Below are 22,526 nucleotides of genomic sequence, written 5' to 3' on the forward strand. Positions count from 1 at the left end.
TATCTGCACTCTTCAACTGCAAGTAATTTTATTTTGAAAATTCATAGACTATGTTGCAACTTTTCTTTCACTTCCGTGTTACTGAACATGCGCAGAGCAAGCAGTCAACGTAAACAGTGTGTAGCCCTAAGTTTTGTTCACATTTACGAAACCAATATGGGTAACAGCTTATTGAGCCAACTGCGAAAATATATATTATGTATAAATTAAGGTTTGAAACTAGCTTTCATTCAAATGTACATAGTTTATAGGTACTGACAAGCTAACAGCTAATGCTAAATTGTATTTAGCCAGCTAACACTGCTACCAATACAAACTAGCTAATTCATTTTGCTTTGTAAAAACAGCTGTTAACTGTTTAGTCAAATACATCAGCGCTATTCAGTAAGCACAGCAAACGTTTGCCTACAGCATACTGTAAGTCAAATAAGTAGTGTCAGTTCATAAAGCCAGGTAGGTTGCAAGTTCATCTGTATATCAGGCCAACAGCTATGTTATTATGGATGTGACAGTATTTTTCTTGTTATGTCTCTGTCTGTTTTACTCAGGTAATCACAAGATGTCTAGTAAAGAGGTGAAAACAGCACTGAAAAGTGCCAGAGAGGCCATTAAAAACAAAGAATTCAAAGAGGCTCTGAAACACTGCAAGGTAAAGTTTCTCAGACACTGAGGAAAGTCAGTATTTCCATAAGGCCTTGGATGTTGATATACATCTGTTACAAGGAATCTGGCGACTGAATGAGGCAATGATATGTGGTATAGCTGATATTCTAATGTGGTTTTAGGCTGTTTTGAAACTGGAGAAGAACAACTATAATGCATGGGTATTCATCGGCTTGGCAGCCAGTGAACTTGACCAACCAGATCAGTCACAGTCAGCCTATAAAAAGGCAGTGGAGCTGGAGCCTGAGCAGTTACTAGCATGGCAGGTAAGATGTGAAAGTGTAGTGATAACAGCTTACACTATTCATTAGATGCATTACACTGTGAACAATTAATTTACTAATGTCTTATCAGTTGAGCTGGAATTAAAGCTGTGACATCACCTCTGGGTGCATTTTATGCTAAATATGAATCAATTCAATAATTTATTTGTGTTTTAGGGCTTAGCCAATCTTTATGAAAAGACTGATCAGTGGGATTTCAAAGTTGAACTACCTAATGTTTATCAGAAGCTTGTTGAGCTGTATGCCAGGTAAGATATGGAAACATTTTTATTAGCACACATTTCTTAAAACTTTATCAAAAATTAAGATGATTTCAATAGTAAAGTAAGGTCTTGACCTTACCCTGTAAAGTGCCTTGAGATAATGTATATTATGATTTGGCGCTATACAAATAAAGTTGAATTGAATCGAATTGAATTGAATACTATTTGCCTGTACTCACCTCTTATAGTTTTAATGACATTTTGTAGTTTTGACTAGACCATTTGTGATGTTATTGACTTTCATTATGTTCTCCATTCACAGCTCAGACAAAAAAAAATGTTATGAGGTGATCAAAAAGCTGTCTGAGACTTATCAGTCTGACAAAGAGTATTTAAAGGTATGTACTTTTAAAGGTGTGTGGTAAAGACTAATGAAAATTTGGTGTTTTGTGTTATTTTTACATATTTGAATACATTTGTATTGTATGGACAGTTGGCAAAGGTTTGGCTGCAGCTCATTCAGCTGAAGCAGGAAGACGCTGTGGACAAGAAAGAGTTACTGGAGCTATGGCAAGAGATGACCCAACTGCTCTCAGAGTGCCTTAATGAGGACGAGCAGGACAATGAAACTCAACAGCATGTAAGATTTCCCCAAATGCGCACTTAAACTCTGCAACATGACACATATGCTACACATAAGAGCCCGAACCCCTCAATTTACATGCCCCATAAGGTTAGCCAGAACTTAAAGCAGATATGCCTCATCTCATGGAACTCATTAACTTCAATTTCTCCCACTGACTGACAAAAATAAAGATCATATTTTGTCAAATACACATTGTTTTTAAGTGCACATATCTCAATGCCATCTGCCCTTTTGTAACTGTTTTGTTTGTTCATGTCCATCAGTTAATCACAGCATTTGAGAACATCCTGGTTCTCACGGAGCCTGTACCAGGAGAGAAACACAAGAAGATCTCAGCTGACTATGTTAAATGTCTTTCTAAAGTAAGTGTACCATCACAGAAATTTAATGACAGTTGTGTTTATATTCATCAAAATACGCTACCTAATACTTTGCTGTGGACAGTCCTTTCCAAAATCACTTGCTCATCAGGAATCTGCTCTTACTTTAGCTGCCACAAGAAGAAGCCAAAATGAAAGAGGCATGTGAGTCCATGCTGTCCCACTACCCCAGCCAAAGTTATCCTCTTGAGGTCCTTTGTTCTCATTACCTCAAAACAGGTAAGATACTTTTGAATATGCACTTACGTATTATGATTTTAGATTTTATGAACAAGATAGGTAAAAGAACAAGAAAGTTTTTTTTTATATAAAATGCTACTTTCAAGAATTGAGGGGAATCATTGGCCTTTACCCTCAGAATGTATGTTAGTAATATGCAGGGGCAATCTTGATACATGAAATGTTTCCATTTGAAGGTATCCTCAATGAGGATACGATCAGCTGTTTCCACCGGCTCCTGGATCTGGCCCCTAACTGTGGGTTAGGTCACCTAGGCCTGGGTACCAAAGCGCTTCAGGAAGGAAGATATAAAGATGCCATTAAGGACCTTTCACAAGGTTAGTTTGCACAATAACAAAGACTGAATTCTGGTCTTAGTGTAAAGGGCACCTGAACACTTTATAATGAGACATACACTTCATGACCATTCCTGTGATTTAGAATGACAGTAGTATTTGATGGTAACTGTCCATGATCTGTCTCCTCTGTTTCATTAGGGCTGAAGAAAATGGGCTGCAGCACAGGATGGCACAGTCTGGCTGAAGCTCAGTTTAAAGTGCACAGATACTCAGACAGTGCTATATCATGCTCCCAAGGTATGTTCAGTCTGCTAGATATCACTGTAGATCATCTAGACAACCCAACAGCAGCATGTAATCTCTGATCCAACTAACCAGACTTCATAAATTGTTAAAAAACTAAAATAATACAAGGATTTGTGAATGAAACCTGAATATTGACTACTTATTGGGGCAGACTTTATTCCCTGAAAAGCATACTAAACTTCAGTGTTTGTCGGGTTCTATTAGGTCTGTTGACATGTGCTTCTGGAGACAAGGAGCTGAGGGTCAAACTACTTAGGTTGAAGCTAGAGACTTCAGTCAGAAGTGGAGGAGAGAAGGCTGCTGACCAGGCTTTGGAGACCTTTTCACAGGTAATGTGATTAACTAATACTGTTCTTGTTTTTCAATTTTATTTTTAGATAACTTGGTATCAAGTAACTCAACACTTAAAAGTATTTTATTTATTTTAATAGGTATAAATTTTGTAGTTGTAAGCATGGATATATGTGTGTATGTTGCACTACATAAAATAACAAAGGCAATGATGTGTCTGTTGTTCATTTTTTTCAGATTCCAGATGCTGAAAAAGACCCAGTTCTAGTAGCCCTCAAAGGACGTGCATATCTTAACAAAGGACAGATTGATCAAGCACTTAAGGTTGAAAACCTTTGACCTACTGAATTCTGTCTGTGAAAATTACACTTTTATTTTATGATAAACATAGGAAACACAATATTTCAGCAAATAATTTATTCAAAACATATTCAACTTATGATATGATCATCTCACCCCATAGATGAATATGTTTCTTGTATTAGAATTAAGGTGCTACAAATTAAACTATTATATTTTCCATAGGTGTCATCAGGGCTAGTGGCCTCCAACCCAAACCTAGCCCAGGGTTTAGCACTGAGAGGACTGGTGCACTTGGCTGAAGGCCAGCAGCAGCTGGCAGAGCAGAGGTAGATACTAGCACTTTTTGTGTGCATGTTTTCCATCTGTGGCAAAAAGTAAGGTAAAAAAAAAAAGTGTGGTAAAAAGTCAATTAGTCAACAAGTCAATTACAAAATGATACAGTTCTCCATTTTTCTTTTCTTCCATTGTGTAGTTTCCTAAATGCAGCCAGCCAGAGCCCAAACTGTGGAGAGTATTACTTTTTGCTGGGACAGCTCTACTGGGACATGGGAGAGGAGACCCGTAAAGATCGGAGCAAAGCCCATACACACTTGCTGAAAGTTAGTGTGATTATTGAAAAATTCTTAATTTTATTTCACAACAAGATGTGGCCTTTTTTTAGATAGATAAAAACATTGATTCATTTAATCTCTAAAATGCTGATTATTAGAGATTAAAGATTAGTCTTGAAGGATTTCACCTGCCCACAAATAAACCATCTTTTAACCTTCATTTGTCCATTTCAGGCTGCAAAATTAGAACCACATCTTGGATGTGTATTTCGCTACCTTGGACATTATTACCGGGAAGTTGCAAATGATCGTGGCCGTGCACGAGGCTGCTATAAGAAGGCCTTTGAGCTGGACAATGAGGATGCAGAGTCTGGAACTGCCTCAGTGGATCTCAGTATGGAGCAGGGGGACATGGTGAGTGGCCTCGGTGGTTAAAAAAAAAAAAAAAAGCCACAGTGTTCAGAGTTCTCAGGTGTGTTGGCACTTTGTCATCATGTTTCCCTTTTTTTAAATTTTTTACCCCATTTCTTCTTTCTTACATACCATAGGACACTGCCTTAGCAACACTTGAGTCAGTGATAGAGAAAGCCACTCCGGGCTCAGCTAAATGGGCTTGGATGAGACGAGGCCTTTACTATCTGAAGGTCGGAGAGCATCAAAAGGCCATACCTGAGTAAGAATTTCAAATCCGAGACAACTGTGTGTATTGCCTTGGTTTAGATGTTTATGAGCATTATTGACCCTTCACTTTATGTTTATAGTCTACAGGCAGCTCTGAGAGCAGACCCGGAGGACTGGGTGTGTTGGGAGTGTTTAGGTGAGGCCTACCTAAACCGCCGGAGCTTCACAGCAGCTCTGAAAGCCTTTGGTAAGGCCCATCAACTTCAGCCCAACTCCATCTACAGTGTTTACCAGGCTGCTGCAATCAAACAGACCCTGGGCAAGTTCAAAGAGGCAGTTGCAGAATACTTGCAAATCACTGCACAGCAGGACTATGTTCCCGCCCTTAAAGGTAGGTGTTTGTTTCATTATACCCTTTCATTTGCCATAATTTTATGCTTTTTATTTCATATCTCTGGTGAGTCACATGTCTAAATGTGGGCATTTAATTTGATTTGTATGGTCTGTTGTTCAGGTCTTGGAGAGTGCCAGCTGTCTCTGGCAAAAAGTTTAATGGAGGACTGCAGAGATGGGGGAGCCGCTGACCTCATTCAGCAAGCCATACAGAACCTCTTTAGGTAATGATTAGACATTTGTTCAACTTGCAAACCTTCATATGAATTAATGCTTTGTCTGTGATTCATTACATGGCAGCATCACACAGACATTGTAGTATCTCCAATTTCATACATCTACCGTTTTACCATTCTTTACTCTCCAGAGCTGTGGAGCTGCGTCCAGACCTGTCCTGTTTGTGGAAGCTGCTGGGAGATGCGTGCACCGCAGTCAGCACTGTGTCGCCAAACAGAGCGCAGGTTTTAATGCCCGCCCCACTGGCTGGTTTAGACCCTAACTCACAGGGCCACATGCTGAACCAGGCCCAGACGCTCAAAGTCGGCGAGAGGTATGTTCACAAACAGGCATATATTTTCCAAACTGCCTATACCATTGCTACTCTGTCAAAAGTTGATATTGAATAGCTTTACTGCCAAAATGGGTTATTTGTTGCCCTTGAACATTAAGTGCATGTTTTTGTCTGCAGGTGCTATGCTCGCGCTTTAAAGCTGATGTCTGAGGCCCCCAGCCTCTGGTATGACCTAGGACTCAACTATTACCGCCAGTCCAGCCTACCCTGCCCTACAGAAGGAGAACAGAACTCCCAATCTATGGTCCTAGAGAAGGCTCAGCAGGTAATTCACTGGATACTCACAATAATTTCACATTGTTTGTTCCCAGAGGTGGTCTTTAAAGAGTTTTTTTTCCTCTTCTCAGTGTTTGAAAAAGGCCATCATGATGGACAGTGGGAACCACAGCTACTGGAATGCCCTGGGAGTGATTTCCATGAACAAAGGTAACAATATGTATCCTTACTTTAGTAAATAGTAGTGTTTTACCCCATCTGGTGGACAGATTGATCAACTTGTCAATGTGTACTTGACCTACCAATATTTCATTACTCAAGAATAAATGCTGGTTGCTGCAAAGGGTTAGAGTTAGACTGCTGTAATGCACAGTATGCTGCTCAAAAAGAAAGATGACTCCAATAATAAATGGTTTTCATTTTGCAATAGGAAATAATCAAGTTGTTAGACTCCACATATACTTTTCATATCAACAAAAGCACAACAAATAGATGCATCCTGAACAAAATCATATTCAATTTTTATGGATTTAAGTAACCTACAGACTTTATTCTGTCTAAAAAGCTGTATTGTTCAGTCATAGCCCCACCTCATAAACAAACGTGTCCAGCATTTTTAATGCAGCCTAAACCATATAAATGGTAATCTCACTCAAATAACTCGAGGCCTTTAATGAAATAACTGCTGTCCCACACTGCTCTCCTCTTTGCACAGCAGTAGCAGTAGGTAGTCTACTAGTATTTAGGAAAAGTAATGGGTTGGAAGAATAAACATTCAATTGGATATATTGGAAATATCAAAATTGTTGTAGCATTAGCTTTACTGTTAAATAAGTGGGCAGACAAAAATGCATAGTAATTATGTGTGTAGATATGACCTTTTTTCTCTTATTAATACAACTTCTTTTGATTGATCTATGTCAGAGGAACTAACGCAGTTCATTCTTGTCACTGTCTTTCTGTCACATCAGGTCTTGAGAACTTTGCTCTGGCTCAACATTGCTTCATCAAGTCCATACAAGTTGAGCCAAATGTATGTACAGCACATTTGGTCTGGTGATGAATAGCATTATCAGAAAATATTCAGAAGTTTTTACTAAACTTTATAATATTTTATGACAGAATGTTGTTGCCTGGACAAACCTTGGTACTCTGTATTTGAAGAAGGACAATATAGAGGTGTGTGTGTTCAATTTCCTTGCATATACTTCTTGTTTTTATCATAGCTGGCTGACATTTTCAGACAAGTCTGCTCTTATTGCTTTTAGCTTGCTCACGAGGCCTTCAAGATTGCCCAGTCCTTGGAGCCACTGTATGTGAACTGCTGGATTGGACAGGTACTGAACCCGACTCTGCCTTATCTTAAACAGTGTCAAGAAATAATGTTTTAAAGGTCACTGTAATGCCACCATGTCGAGGAAATGGCCATTGGCAGTAATTCACTGTGGCCAGGGGCTTCTCAATTGCATGGAGTATACATGAGCATGCATACACATATGACACAACATCAGCTAAAATTGATAGTATGAAAATATAACAGGGCAAAGGATAATAAAGTAAAATAATTCATATAATTTGGTTGACTTGGACTGGTGTTCTGCAGAGGTAAAAAATTTGAAAGACACATGTGCTTAGTGAGGGGCCATACAAGGTTTCATTATGGCGTGTAATGGCATGTCAGTGTGCTAGTATTTTTCAAGCTTAATGAATTTCTGTCCTGACCTCTTTGTCTGTATGTGTCCCAATGAAATTGTTATCTCTTTTCCTTCCTACCAGGCTCTGATAGCAGAGAGAGTGGGAAGCTATGACACCATGGATCTTTTCAGGCACACCACTGAACTCAGCACACATGTGCGTGACCTCCTAAAACCACTGGGGCTGCTATTGTAATACCCGCTCATTAGCTGGATAAAAGCAGTTTAATATTGGCTTCAACTCTCTCAGTCATTCTACTGAATGTTTAGTTAGAAGTATTTTGCTACTGCTATTAAGGAATTGGTAATGATACCATGATGAAACACAAAATTGATTTTATCACTTGCTTTGTCAGACTATGTTTCCTGCTGTTTCCTTGCTCTTCATCCTCATTTATGTCACTCATCTTTCCTCGGCAGATGGAGGGAGTGAAAGGTTATGCCTTCTGGGTATGTTCCACCCTGCTGGATAAGAGCAACAGAGACTCTGAACTGTATCGCTACAACATAGTCCAGATGAATGCCATCTCTGCTGCTCAGGTGGCACTCAGCAAGTACACAGGTACAGATATATAGTATCTATTTGTGTGTTGATGTTCATGCAGGGTCCACAGATCCCTTAGTTATATTTGGGTGATATGTTAAAGATGGATGTTGTGTGACATGGAGTTTCTTTTGCATAACTCAGAGAGGATCCAGTCTGACCCTGAAGCCTTCATTATGCTGGGCTATCTGAATGAACATCTACAGCTGAAGAGGCAGGCCTTACAGGCTTACCAAAGGTATCTGTCTGAATTACACTGACTAACTGTACAGGCTCACAAATGAGGCAAATATTTGTTTATAATTAATCTGTCTTAATTCTCTTTCCTCAGAGCTGTTGAATTGTTGCAATCCATGTCCTCAACAGATGAAAAGGCTTTTGCTCTGGGCAGCTACGGCCGCGCTTTGTGGTAACAACTAGCTGTCTCATTGTCATGTATTGAACTTTGACAATACGTTCAATTTCCTCAAGCGCCATTTTTTCGTATGCTCCACTGTGTGTTTTGCAGCACTGCAGGCCAGTGGGAGGAGGCAGTGCATGTTTATAATTCCACTCCACTGCAGGAGCTCAGTGATCTGGTTGGGTTGGCTCTGGCCTACTGCAGGGCAGGACTCATCCCAGAAAGCATCAGTGGTGAGGACTGGGAGACACACTGAAATCAGAGATTCTATATGTCTTTTCACATCAAAATGACTGTGAATAAACTGTTGTGTGTGTGTGTACTGTAGCCTATGAACGTGCCTTGGCTGTGGCTTCCAGTGAGAAGGAGAAAGCTTACATCTTGACAGCTCTGGCCCTGCTGCAGCACAGACAGGGCAACCTAGACTCAGCCAAGACTCTGCTGTTTAAGTGGTGAGAATCCACAGTGTTGTCTGGACTGTGCCAGTGGTTTTGTTTGTTTTTTTCCTTGTCCACCAACTAAAACTACTCACATCAGTACATCAGTTGATTGATGAATGAATTGTTTGCTACCAGTCATTTTGTCTTCATGCCAGTATAAAAAAATCATTAGAATAAATATGAAAAGACTTGACACCTACTAGAGATATATAATTCACTCATAATTAATTTTGTTATATTTCATTGTAATTCGTTTGAGAGCGGGTTGACATGATGTCAAAGATGTTTTTCAAGCTGTAACACTATTTCCATTCCAGTCAGATACTTTTCAGGTGCTTCTGGCCAAACAATATTGGATTGATAAGCTGTGAAGACAAAGAAAATTGAGAAAGATGTTTGTAAAAGGAGTGTAAATTGTAAACATGATAGTTTTCTGTACTTAAAAGAATGATGTTTGACATCAAACTGCCAAATATTAAATGCTGGAGCTTCCTCAGACATGTGATTGTGCCAAGGAAAATCTTGGCACAAAAATTGTTGTCAACTGCATTATCACATGGTGACAATGTGTGTGCTATACTTGCTTACAAGCTAAAAGTATTTCTCTGTCTGCTTTCTGTCTCTACAGCTCAATGTTGAAGGAGCCAATCTCAGAGTCTCTACTGTGTTTATGCGCCCTGGGCTTGGTCCACAGTGATGCTACACTAGCTGCCGCTGCCCTGACCGAACTGCTGAAGCAAGGTTCAGCCTCTGGCAGTGTTGTAGAGCAGCAATGTCTACTTACCTGCACCTTGCTGGCCCTGCAGGGTAACTACAGTGCGGTGCAAAGAGAGGTTTCCAGAGCTGTACACAGGTAAGTTGCTTGTTTGAATTGTATAGACCACCCTAATGAGTTGCTGTACCCTGCAATAGCCTAATGCATGCACTCCCTGTTTATTTTAGCCTGTACACCTGCTGATAAGTACCTTGAAGAATTATCAGCAGACTCTTTGTACATTGTAGCAATATACCTGTATATACATAAGTCTTCCTCTGTCTATTTTTTCTGTCTTATTTACAGCAATCCTGGAAACCCATCTCTGTGGGCCCTGCTCTCCAGAGTGGTACCACAGTACTACCCCAGGAAGGCAAATGTAAGCCTGTATACACACAGTCGCTATGCACACCCAAGTCTAGTATACTCTTGCGCTTTTAACTCAGCAGCTTCATCCACTGTTACTGTAGCGCTGCTGAACAGTTCCAGTGGTTTTGTTTATGGTTTTGTCTGCTGTGTTTTCCAGGGTGGAGCAATGGCTGGGCAGGTTGCCTGTCTCTCCAGTATGACCCAAGGAAAGGTAAAAGTGTGACTATCATTTTGTTTAAATGGCACAGTGCTTCGTTATCTGTATTTCTCTGTTTGTCATGTATTCTTTTACCTCACAGCCATTAATTTAATCTCATATTCTGTTCTGTTTTGAATTTGATCATGTTTAATCTATTGTACATTTGAGATATTTCAACAGCTGAAAAGCACATTTTTCCTTTCCTAGTATGGTCCTTGCCACAGTGTTTGTATATTAAACTGAGCTGATTGTCCCTGCAGAGGGCGTTGTTGTACAGTGGAGTGAACCAGCTGGCTAATGGAAGACACTCTGGAGAGGACAGTTACAGAAATGCACTGAAGACCATGCAGAGAGCTGTGCTGCTCTGTCCCGGTAGAGATAAACTTAAATACGCACACACACAAACACAACAAACCTCACATGAAAAACATGAAAAACTTCTTCAAGCCTTAAAGTATCTGGAAATTTTCTGGAAATTCTCCATAATATGCATGTAACCCCACTGTAAAACCACTCTTCCACATAACGGTGTCCCCGATAATATACAGCTGACTAAAATTTAGCTGTTTTGTGCACAGAGAGCTTGTTTGTGTTTATCCCTATCTGTTAAATTTAAAGCTACCTTGCACCTTGTATTACTGTGAAACACTGTGAAATCTTTTTGCGATCTGACTCTCCACTACTCTCTCTACTTTCAGACGATCCAGCAGCATGGGCGGGATTAATGGCTGCCTGTCACACAGAAAACACATCCTGTTATCTTACTGGTTCTGCTCCTTGCAGACAAGGACTGGAGAAAACCCTCATGGCAGTGGTTTCTGAGAAAGGTGTGGTCATTGGTGTATGGTTGTGTGTGTTTTTGTGTTGGTGTGTGTGTTTGGGTGCATAATTGACATTGACCTCTCTTTCTTTCTCAAAGTGCGTAGTGTGGAAGAGATAGAGCGCCCTCTAGCCCAGACTCTAGAAGGCTGGGTCCTGCAACAGGCTGTGACTGGTCTCACGCTTGCTGGACAGCTGGAGCAGGCAGAAGCCCTCTGCTCACAGGTTCGATACGAACACACACACATCCTTAACATTATTTTCTGATTTACTGATTTCAAAAACATATTATACATGTTTAAGGCTCATGTTAGACCTCTTCCTTCCACTGCTATGGTGATGCTCTGTCTGCTTTGTCCCAGGTGCTGAATGTTTCTCCGGAGCACCCAGCGGTGATGCTGTCACTGAGACAGGTGCAGTGTCAGCGCCTCCTTCTGGCCGATGGTGGTACTGTCCTCCCAGACTCCGTGCTGGAGCAGCTCAACAACACAGTGATGATGAACCCCACCAACCTAGGAGCATGGCATGTAAGTGGACACTCGTTCATTCTATACTACTCATTTAAAATTCTATGGCAGCACTTTGTATTGAAGTGAAATACTAATGAGCTGTTACTTTTTAATTTCAAGCACCAGTGGTGCCACATTGTTCACACAGACATATAAATGTAGCAAAAACAACCAACCTTTCAACCAGGCTTGAATGTATTGGTGGTGTCAGTGTCGGATTATAACTTGTTCAAAATGTTGAGGACATGTTGTACTGAAATGACTTCACTTGTTTTTTCTTCTCACCAAAAGGCTTGTGGCCTCATATTTCAGCAATCTAGACCAAATGACTACCATAAGCAGGGGGAAGCAGCAACGAAGTCATGCTCTCTCATTTAAGCCTTGAACATATAAACAGAATGTATCCATGACTAATGACCACAGATATTATGGTGTAAATGTGAAGTTGTACATGTTTGTCAATATCAGGTTGTCATGGTCAGATCTGTATAAAAACACATATAATAACTATGTCTATGTGCAGGAAATACTTTTAAATAATGGCAGAAAATAATTAGTCATGCTTTTTCTCTAAGTAATTTTATCCGTGGATAAAATGATTTAGCTTCAGTTCATTGTTGCTGCAAGTAGTAAAGTAGACATTTGGCTTCATTTTTGGTTTTATGAGAATATTTCATTGAGAAGTCATATCTTTTTACTTGCTGAGGATATTGGCATTTTTGTGACAGTAATTTCATAATAGCTTCAACTTTAAGCAAGAGGCAGTGGATTATTTCTGAGTGATTATCAGATAAAAACTGAAAAAATTATATAATTTTATCTCTCTCTCTTTCCTCTCTTCTTCTAACCTTTCCTTATCTCATATTGTCTCTACCGATCTCTTCTATGTCCCTTTTGCTTCACCTCTCTTATTCCCTCTCCCTCCCATTCCTCTGTAAATCTCCTATCCTTACCTTTACCCTCACTTATCCTGCTTGCCCCATCACTCTCTTTCTCGCTCAGTGGCTGGCTGAAGTGTATCGTAGCCAGGGTCTGCTGGTCCAGGCAGTTATGGCTTACAGGCAGAGTCTGCAGCTTGCCTCACAGCTCGGCCTGCATGGCAGCCAGGTTTCCAGCCTGATCCGACTAGCCCTGCTTGCTCTAGGGCCCTGTATGGTAAGTTCCTGCATAGGATATAACAAGATCCAAAATAAAGCCACAAATAAGAACCTTTTAGACATCACAAATCTAATGGTATTGCTAAATAGAAGTGAAATTGCATTGTTTTACAATAATGACTGATTGGCTGTTTAGATGGCCGTCTGACTTGCTGGCTGGCTGCGTGGCATTGAGTACTGTTAGAAGAGAGGACTCTGTAATTGAACTATTAATCAAGCTCTGTCCACTGTTGTTATCTTTGACTATATCATTACTTTTGTGCTATCTCTTCTGGCCAAAACTGTGTATAGTCAGTGTCAGGTGGATTTAAGAAAAGCCTGAAAACAGGGAAACCTTACCAATATTCAATAATGGAGACAGATTACAGAGTGTTTTTGCTACGGCCTTTTTTGTAGAGTCAAAGAAGTAGAAAATGTAATGTGTAGCCTCATCCTGCCGTGGCATTGGACATGCAGTCCATTATTACTTCCATTATTGCTGACAAATTTGTTGAAAGTCGGCCTCCAAAGGCACAGGCTGCCCCAGGCCCAGAAGTGATCCCTGGGCCACTGACAGCATGCTGGCCTCCTAAAGTATGAGGGAAGGAGAGACTGGGGGGTATACAAGCCAAGTACTGTCAACTTCCAGTGCTGCCAGCCTGTATGGACAGGAGACACTCGGGTGAAGTGGTTTGAGATGAGATCATCATAGAAACTCCCATGGATACTCTCTCTCTCTTATGCACACACACACACACACAACCAGAGGCAACTCCTGTCTTCATTCCTGTCAAGGTGGAGGAATATCCAGCAGAATTATGGGATCAGCCGCCATTGCCAAATGTAAAAATACAAACGAGACAAGTTACCTTTGTGATTTAACTACAGGGAATGTGGTTTTTAGTCCACTGCTCACATGGCCGAAAATCCCATGGTTGCCTACCATCATTAAACACAATTATCTGACCTTTTGCCAACTCTGTGAATATCATTTAATTTTGATGACAGTCACTCCTCCTCTGAAAGCAGTTAATAACACGGAATAGGCAGTTGTTGTGCACATTTACACTTAAAGCTATTCAGCTAGTTTTATTCTGAACCATGTGTGATCTGACCTCTCAGGCAGGTGTCCCAGGAAATGACTGGAAGGACCTGGTACTAGAAGCCACTACTGAGGTTTTGAAGCTGGGCTCATTCCCTATGGCCCACCTCTTCCAGGCCCTGCTCCAGTATGTGACCAAGATGGCAGCTAGGTCAGTGCTTCTCACAGTGTTGTTTACCCTGCTGCAGGTTGTATGCAAATGTCCGTGTAAGCTGCAGGTGTATCTGTGCTGCTATGTGTCGATATGCAAATGATTTTTTCCCACTATGTGTCCATCTGTCTTTTCAAGATGTTGGTACGTTTGGGAATGCAAAGCAACTTCCAAAGCAAAGTTTTCCTGTCCTGATATAATAGCCTTCTGTCATTACCTCACAGACCTGCCAGGACACTTAGAGTGCTACATTGATCAGAGGCTGAAGAGAACGCATTGTCCAATTGTGAATTGGCTAAATTCCTAGAGAGATGCTGCAGGAACACCTCTGTGCCAAGCATAATCATTTCAAAGACCCTTTTATGCCAGAGGCAAATTTCATTTTATTATATATATCAGAAAAACCGATGAAAACACAAGTTATGGACATGAACATGTTATACCTTTTGCCCATTTCTGAGTATGCCTTCTGCAGGGAAACAAGGCGTTTGTTGGAGAGGCTGGTGTACGTTTCCTCTCAAGACTTTCCAGTAACAGTGGTACAGGTGGCCAGCTGGTACCTCCTCAGACACTTGCATGCCAAGAATGACCAGGAGCTGATCACTGTGAGTACACAGCTGCCTCATACCTACACTGCCACCAGATGACTGAAACATTTTGTGGTGTTATGTTGTTATGTTATATCATCATTTTAAATCCCTGTTTCCAACCATAAGTTCTGTAGAAATGTCCATAGCACATAAATATCAAATGTAAAACTGGTCATACTTAATGTCCTTACTGCTGCATTTGCTGTTTACTTTCAACGCAACTTTGATATGGAATATATTTTCTCATCTTTTTTGCAGGTCCTTTTGCAACATGCCAAAATGAAGGGCGATCAAAGACTGCTGGAGTTTGATTCACTGCTTGCCTCTTTGTCATCCTAATTTTTGCAAATCTACAAATGCATCACAATGAAATCATGTAGCATAATGGGTTTATCCACAGGCTCAAATAATCACCAATTAAGCGTTTCAGTGTCTCTTAACTATGAAATCATATCAAACTGGACATTATTGGTCTGGTATTATAAATATGACATTTATTGGCTTTACATGATTCTTTGGTTTTACATAATACAGTATTCAGGAAATCAAAATCATGATCAAAATGTCTTTCAAACAAAGTAACCAATATCAACATTCAGGCTGAAATAAAAGCACTTTGCTCAATGTATAAAGATTGTCTCATCTTAATTGTATCGGTTTAACGTCAATGGAGAATAAATTACAACACTGTTAACAATAACTTTGGTGCATGATTTCCATCACCTGTACATTATTCATACCAAAGGACTTTGTTAACAATATACAGTGTTCCTCAAGTCATGTTCAGCAGACACTATTAACATATTACATCAATTATAATTGTTCATTTGTGGAAGAAAAAGGAGAAACTTTGAAGCTTCCGAAATATGATTATACCCTGAGTTAAGTTTTTACTCTAGTTAAACCTGCAGTGTGGGACTTTTGTCTCCCCCCTCTGGCAGTGGGAGCAATTACACAAAACATTGTTAAAGCCAAAGTTTGACCTCACTGTAGATCTCTGTCTTTGTTAGCCCGTAAACCATTTCTCTAACCACAGAGTATTTTTTTTTATCTGTGGCATCAAAAACATTTCTTGGACCTGTCCTAGGTTTTTCCACCATTCTCGTAGTTGCAGTAACCCACTCCGTCTCCGTCACTATAGTTGCTCCCCTCTGGAGCTCGGCCAAGGAAATCATTGCTGGTTCACATAAAACACATCACTACCGGTGCGCCAGCATGGGAATGTTGCTTCAGACACCAGATTTAAAACTCTCTGGTATACTGTGAAATAAATTTACCTGAAAATAGATTTACCTGCTGCTGATAGACTTAATTAGTACGGTATGAACTTTTGGGGGAGGGTTTAAATGTAACATGTTCATTTTTATGTAAAGCTCCCACACTGCAGCTTTAACCGTAGCTTTAGTTTTCCCTCAACTCTGTCAGGTCATTTGGTCATGTATCCTCATCCCATCTATGTTATAACCGAACTGTGTTTCAGGCCCTTACACCCTCTCAGACCCTGCCCGAACAGACATGCTTTGTCATGAGTGTGCAGATGTTTTGCCCACAGCCCCAGCAGGATTGCTGAATATGTTGAGAGCCATGCAGGGTCTTTCTCTTGCACAGTGAACACACATCCACAGCCCCACCGTGTGTTGCTGCATCCCAGTCTCCTCCGCTGTGGTTTGTAAGACTGTTAGCTACTCGCTGCTGGAGCTCTGTCAGTACATTGCCTGGTGCTTTTGCAATGGCCGCCACCTTCACTCTTTTGGGGTCAAACACACAATCTTCCTCAAGGCCACTGGGCACAGCTTTCATGCCACAGTTGGGGGGGACCCAGGCAGTGTCGTAGCCCTGCGTACTCCAGGTGTACTGCATAGGATGGTTGTCTGTGTCAATGCGCTTGACACGGCCAACACGCACACGTAACTCAAGGACCACACGGTCTGAAGGGTTCATCTGCAGTGGATAACGTTCAGCCTTTTTCTTATCACGACTGACATACACGCCTTTTCCCAGCATACCACCTGAGGACTGCTGAAAGCCATTGGCAATAATGAGTCGTGCATTGTCAACGCTGGTGCCATGGTACATGGTGTAGACACCCCGGTCCTTGGGCTCCTGAGAGGCCCCCAGCTCCACACGAGGAGAGTCATCATCATAGGTAGTCTCCCAGCCAAAGAACTGCAGTGACATCCTGCTTCAACAAGGGGTGCTGTGAAGAATGAGTTGAAATGGTATCATGTTTATGACATATTTAAGAGTGATGATGTGTGACCTATCATGGCCAGTGTTTAAAAAATGACTGAATGTAGCTTTAATCCTTCAGTGGACATGGTGTCATGTTGTAGACAACGTTTCACCAAAACCTGTGACCCATCAGATAATGTGTTGCCACTATAAATAATTTTTATGCTTAATCACAAAATATATCTTGATAGGAGCTGAAAAACTGCGTCCACTTTTAAATACAGGGTCACAACTTTTGATAGCTACAATAACACTTGCACATTAACATCTTCTATGTAGTTAACCTTAAAGGCCTATCTCACAGACTTACCAAGAAATCACAGTTATCTTATCGACTTATCCGGACACGGCACCACTCCATTGAGTAAAAGCTACCAAAATATGTCATAAAAATTTGATTAAAAACAGATTTGCAGTGACAACCTGACATTTTTCATCGGGTTACAGGAAAGGTTTAACAACGGTTTGCCCTATTTGTGATCTTGCTAACTATAGCTAGTAGGAGCTAATATACGCTAACGTTACTGTTACAGTGATATACTGCTGTTACACTAATTTTGTTATAGAGTCTTAATAACTAATTTAACATGAAATGTAATATGTGCAAAAAAACCCTACCAAATTCTTAAGCTAACGTAACATTAGCCAAGTTTTACGAGAGGACATGTTGGGACGCTCCAGCAGCGGTGAGCAAACCACGGATTTAAACATGAACTCAGCCTCACCACTGCTGAACTGGTCATTTGATAAATGTGACAAGGTATGCTGAATGTCGTTTAAGGTTATGACTTAAAATCAGGTTTACAGACCTTGCCGTCAGTGAGGAGTCTTCTCTCTGTAACCTCAGTAACTTCCACTTTCTGTTCAGTAGATTTTAATAAGGTGAAATAATGACTTTCGTTTCCTTAGCTAGTGAAACTACTAGGTCATATCAGGATATGTTGATATAGATAATTTTTCGGGCGTTGTCGCATGGCCGGTTAGCTCAGTTGGTTAGAGCGTGGTGCTAATAACGCCAAGGTCGCGGGTTCGATCCCCGTACGGGCCACTGTATATTTTCCTAAACTTTTACCAATTATATTGGCTCTTGTCCCAGTGGTTTGGAATAAAAGTTGGATAGTGAGCCCCTGTAGAAATAAACGCAACTTCCACATCAAATCGTTAGCAACTCCGACTGGATTTAGTCAACAACTGTGAAACATTTAGTCTGTTGCATGAATATAAAGGCAGCTACACGACCAATGACATGGCCCCAGTCACTGAACACTGAAGGCCAGCTACCATACTGTAGACTCAGTTTTATTTGCAGAATGCAAACTGTAGCCCTTTTTCTTCCTTATGTTGTCCTTAGATAACTAGGCTGAAAACAGATTATTTCCATTGCTCTGCCTTTAAGAATCAAACAATGCAGGCCTGTGTTATGTCATCAACTAGTGGAAAACGCTATTTTTGTAAGAGCAGAGGGAAAAACTGTTTTGTATTCAAGCTTGTATGTCTTCAGTTTATTCTTCAGTTTTTATATACAGTCTATAGGTTAGAATGCGGTTGGCAGGTTAGTCTCCTGCAGGAACGGCCCAAGTTCCCTTGTGTGGCCTCCCTCTCCCTCTCTCCTGCCTCAGGTGTCACCTCTCCTCCTGTGCACCACCTTATCTGTGCACAGCTGCTCCCAACCTGGAGAGAGGAAGCCCAGGCGGTGCCAGTGAGCCAGTGTTTGGCAGCGAGAACGCTGTGTGTTGCCCTGCCTCCTGATCTTTCTTTCTATCCTGGGTAACTACATTACTTTTGTCACTTCCCCTCATCCCCTGGATGAAATTCAAACTAACTAACTCTTGATGCACACTTACCCGCCACTTTAGTAGGTACAGCTGTTCAACTGCTTGTTAATGCAAATATCGAATCAGCCAGTCACATGGCTGCAACTCAATGTGTTTAGGCATGTAGACATGGTGAAGACGACCTGCTGAAGTTCAAACCGAGAATCAGAACGAGGAAGAAAGGTGATTTAATTTGTGGCTTTGATCATGGCATGGTTGTTGGTGCCAGACAGGCTGGTCTGAGTATTTCAGAAACTGCTGATCTACTGGGATTTTCCTGCACAGCCATCTCTAGGGTTCACAGAGAATGGTGAGAAAAAAAGATAAAATATCCATTCAGCGGCAGTTCTCAGAGCAAAAATGCCTTGTTGATACCTGAGGTCAGAGGAGAATGGCCAGACTGCTTGGAGCTGATAGGAAGGCAACAGTAACTCAAATAACCACTCGTTATAACCAAGGTATGCAGAAGAGCATCTCTGAATGCACAACATGTTGAACCTTGAAGCAGATGAGCTACAGCAGCAGAAGACCACACCGGGTGCCACTCCTGTCAGCTAAGGACAGGAAACTGAGGCTACAATTTGCACGGGCTCATCAAAATTGGACCATTGAAGATTGGAAAAATGTTGCCTGATCTGATGAGTCTCGATTTCCGTTGCAACGTTCAGATGGTGGGGTCAGAATTTGGCATCAACAACATGAAAGCATGGATCCATCCTGCCTTGTATCAACGGTTCAGGCTGGTGGGGATGGTGTAATGGTCTGGGGGATATTTTCTTGGCACACTTTGGGCTCCTTAGTACCAACGGAGAATCGTTTAAACGCCACAGCGTATCGTTGCTGACCATGTCCATCCCTTTATGACCACAGTGTACCCATCTTCTGATGGCTGCTTCCAGCAGGATAACACGCCTCACCACAAAGCTCAAATTATCTCAAACTGGTTTCTTGAACATGACAATGAGTTCACTGTACTCAAATGGCCTCCACAGTCACCAGATCTCAATCCAGTAGAGCACCTTTGGGATGTGGTGGAACGGGGGATTGGCATCATGGATGTGCAGCTGACAAATCTGCAGCAACTGTGTGATGCTATCACGTCAGTATGGACCAAAATCTCTGAGGATTGTTTCCAGCACCTTGTTGAATCTATGCCTACTACTACGACTACTACTACTACTACTACTACTACTACTACTACTAGCAAGGTGTTCCTAATAAAGTGGCTGGTGAGTGTATGTCTGTATTGGCTGTTTTCACCATACTTTTTATTGTGAACATCCCTCATCTTTTTGCATGTCCTTTCGGAACCTGCCAAAATCAGTTTCACTCCTCACCATCCTGAATTTTGTAACTGCATCAGATATAATCATGAAGGTATGAGTTATCTGCAGGCTGACAGCATCACTACTGAATTAGTTTTTCACCAGATATGGGAACTTAACAAACTGGACATGAAGGGTGTGATGATATAATGAAGGCGTTTATTGATAGATCTGTTCCATAATGTGGTGTTTAGAGAATTGAAAGCATTTCAGTGTATCAAAATCATAAGAGTAATGTCACACATCACATAAAACAAATGATGTCCAAAAAGAATATACAGCTAGTACAGAAGAAATAAGAAATTAACATTAGGGTAAAGTAAATGGTTTAGTAAAAACTATTGATTCATGAATACGATTTTGCATAATTTACAGTACAGTTAATCTTTTATGGAAGGATGTATAGAATGATTATCCTCTGAGTTTACATTTTTTACTCTAATTTATACCATTTTAATTTTCCTTATACTCTGCCTCCAGCACATACAAAGGCCGTGGACGTAGATTGTCTTTGCGCCATTACTCCAGTCTGTTTTTGAAACCATCTTCTTCCCTTGGTCCCCGTCAGGGTGTGGCTGAACAGAAATGCTTGGACATGAGAATGCAGATGCTTTTCCCACACTCCCAGCACTGTTGCTTGATGTGTTGAGAGCCCTGCTGGGTCTTCCTCTTGCACAGTGAACACACTTCCACAGTATGACCACCGTCTTTCCCAGATTTGTTTCGTAAAAGCTGTTGAAGCTCCTTCTCTATGCTAGCGTTTGGTGCCCTTACAATGCCCACCACCTTCACTCTTTTGGGGTCAAACACACAATCCTCCTCTAGGCCGCTGGGTACAGATTTCATGCCACAGTTGGGGGGGACCCATGCGGTGTTGTAGCCCTGCGTACTCCAGGTGTACTGCATAGGATGGTTGTCCTGGTCAATACGCTTGACACGGCCGACGCGCACACGTACCTCAAGGACCACACGGTCTGAATGGCTACTGTTGAGTGGATAATGAGATGCCTTTTTCCTGTCCCGACTGACATACACGCCCATTCCCAGCATGCCACGTGATGACTGTTTAAAACCATTGGCAATGATGAGCCGTGCACTGGCAACGCTGGTCCCGTGGTACATAGTGTAAACACCTCGGTTCTGAGGTGTCTGCGATGACCCCAGCTCCGCACCAGGAAAAGAAGCACCATCATCGACCACCTCCCAGCCAGAGAACTGCACTGACATCGTGATTTAGGAGTGTGGCTGAGAGACGATGCTGTCCAAGTCCTCCAAAGGTCTGTAACTCTGTAAAAAAAAAAAAATGTATCCAGAACTGTGATACCATGTTTTAGCAGATTTAACAGTGATCATTGTGTAACTTTTACTCAACAAAGGCAAGTAACACACAGTTTTTCTGTCACCTCTAATGTTTAAAACCGGTTGGAACTTAATGAAACAATATTAAACTACATTTCTCTTTTCATTAATGTTTCTCATTGAATTTTATTCTGCAAATGAAAATGTAAGTATAAGTTTACTCAAACTGTTGCTGCCACTGGCAATCATTATCTGTCACTGTACTGTAATTGTTATTCTCAGGTTCAATGTGTTCTTGTCTACTTCAATTTATTTTGATCTTTTAAAATAAATCAGAAGTATTTTATGTGTCTTTGTATTTATTTCTTTTAAGACTTGTTTTGATGCCCTTTTACATCTTGTTTAAGGAACTCTGAGTTGTCTGGTGTTGAAAGGTGCTATACAAATGAACTTGCCTCGCCCTGTGCCCTTTGTTGCTTCCCCATATTTCTGGATTGGCATTGTTGCTCACTGAACCACCTGTGTTTGCTTACTTGACAGAAGTCTGCCCCAATCTTGATAGCATCTAGTTTCAGAGCACTCGTTCATGAATTCATATTAGCACTTCACACTTTCCCTTTATGACCCTCCATGGGAGCCCTACACCCACTGTGTGAACCACTGGGCTAGACAATAAGATCTAAATCTTACTATATTAGTGGTTTGTGTGTGTCATAAAATGTCATACACAGGACGACTATGCATTATGTCAGCCTCTGTAACAGATAAGCAAAATGATGAACATTTAGCATACTTATACATTATCATATTACAGTATTCTCCTGGTTGTTATTTTCTCTATAAATCTAAGTAAGCATAAGGCTTTTAAAGGTTTAAATGGATCAACCTTACCGTCAGTGAGGAGCCGAGTACTTTGCCAGCTGTACAAACCTTACTTTCTGTTCAGTAGGTTTCATTTGCAGATTTGATTACGTCATGTTGTCGTTTCCCTATGGCCGGTTAGCTCAGTTGGTTAGAGCGTGGTGCTAATAACGCCAAGGTCGCGGGTTCGATCCCCGTACGGGCCAAACACGTTGTTTTCTCGTGGCAGTTTACTGCCGTGTTTCTTCTGTGATAAACTGTGTACTCAAGACGATGCTTGGCCACTTTACAGCAGCAGAAACACACTGTGTACCAACCACCTGTCAAAAAGGCGATTGTTAG

The 22,526-nt window shown here is 41.2% G+C and overlaps 2 protein-coding genes and 2 non-coding genes across 6 annotated transcripts; 3 read left to right on the forward strand and 1 right to left on the reverse strand.

Moving 5' to 3' along the window:
- Positions 1-68: 68 nt before the first annotated feature.
- skic3 (SKI3 subunit of superkiller complex) lies at positions 69-15,285 on the forward strand. Of its 3 annotated transcripts, none has more exons than XM_071482624.1 (41): positions 69-116; positions 549-649; positions 786-929; positions 1,104-1,195; positions 1,473-1,548; positions 1,644-1,790; positions 2,060-2,158; positions 2,287-2,395; positions 2,593-2,733; positions 2,893-2,991; positions 3,205-3,329; positions 3,529-3,615; positions 3,817-3,920; positions 4,067-4,193; positions 4,380-4,559; positions 4,694-4,818; positions 4,907-5,157; positions 5,281-5,383; positions 5,527-5,709; positions 5,848-5,995; positions 6,078-6,156; positions 6,918-6,979; positions 7,069-7,125; positions 7,215-7,283; positions 7,723-7,797; positions 8,061-8,202; positions 8,329-8,422; positions 8,516-8,593; positions 8,693-8,817; positions 8,913-9,036; positions 9,653-9,877; positions 10,085-10,157; positions 10,305-10,358; positions 10,607-10,718; positions 11,045-11,173; positions 11,266-11,390; positions 11,528-11,692; positions 12,677-12,829; positions 13,933-14,063; positions 14,539-14,668; positions 14,912-15,285. In XM_071482624.1, exons 2-41 carry the CDS (start codon positions 560-562, stop codon positions 14,990-14,992), a joined length of 4,713 nt encoding a protein of 1,570 aa, XP_071338725.1. In that variant the 5' UTR covers positions 69-116; positions 549-559; the 3' UTR covers positions 14,993-15,285. The 3 variants fall into 3 exon arrangements, with proteins under 3 accessions (XP_071338725.1, XP_071338726.1, XP_071338724.1); XM_071482625.1 differs by having other exon boundaries at positions 98-211; XM_071482623.1 differs by lacking the exon at positions 69-116 and adding an exon at positions 123-453.
- On the reverse strand, positions 15,126-22,369 carry LOC139624763 (uncharacterized). Its single transcript, XM_071484140.1, has 4 exons — positions 22,215-22,369; positions 20,592-21,311; positions 17,695-17,747; positions 15,126-16,832 (listed from the first exon to the last, which is right to left on the reverse strand). The coding sequence occupies exons 2-4, from the start codon at positions 21,249-21,251 to the stop codon at positions 16,148-16,150; spliced, it is 1,398 nt and encodes a 465-aa protein (XP_071340241.1). The 5' UTR covers positions 21,252-21,311; positions 22,215-22,369; the 3' UTR covers positions 15,126-16,147.
- Positions 17,860-17,933, forward strand: trnai-aau (transfer RNA isoleucine (anticodon AAU)). Its single transcript has one exon. It is a non-coding gene; the product is annotated as a tRNA-Ile (tRNA).
- trnai-aau (transfer RNA isoleucine (anticodon AAU)) lies at positions 22,317-22,390 on the forward strand. Its single transcript has one exon. It is a non-coding gene; the product is annotated as a tRNA-Ile (tRNA).
- Positions 22,391-22,526: the final 136 nt, after the last annotated feature.

This window comes from Trachinotus anak, unplaced genomic scaffold (assembly GCF_046630095.1).
Source record: "Trachinotus anak isolate AG129_WGS33_773 ecotype Australia unplaced genomic scaffold, CSIRO_AGI_Tana_v1 ptg000008l, whole genome shotgun sequence".
In the NCBI taxonomy this organism is placed as follows: domain Eukaryota; kingdom Metazoa; phylum Chordata; class Actinopteri; order Carangiformes; family Carangidae; genus Trachinotus; species Trachinotus anak.

Bases quoted from the DNA above. Each gene is read 5' to 3' on its own strand.
- skic3 (XM_071482624.1), top strand. From the start codon at position 560: ATGTCTAGTAAAGAGGTGAAAACAGCACTGAAAAGTGCCAGAGAGGCC. The intron at 2,992-3,204 runs GTATGTTCAGTC...GGGTTCTATTAG, and splicing joins TGCTATATCATGCTCCCAAG to GTCTGTTGACATGTGCTTCT. The intron at 8,423-8,515 runs GTATCTGTCTGA...CTCTTTCCTCAG, and splicing joins GCCTTACAGGCTTACCAAAG to AGCTGTTGAATTGTTGCAAT.
- LOC139624763 (XM_071484140.1), bottom strand. From the start codon at position 21,251: ATGTCAGTGCAGTTCTCTGGCTGGGAGGTGGTCGATGATGGTGCTTCT. The intron at 17,748-20,591 runs TGACGGGGACCA...AATCTACTGAAC, and splicing joins ATTTCTGTTCAGCCACACCC to AGAAAGTGGAAGTTACTGAG. The intron at 16,833-17,694 runs GTCTGTAAACCT...TTGTTGAAGCAG, and splicing joins GACTCCTCACTGACGGCAAG to GATGTCACTGCAGTTCTTTG.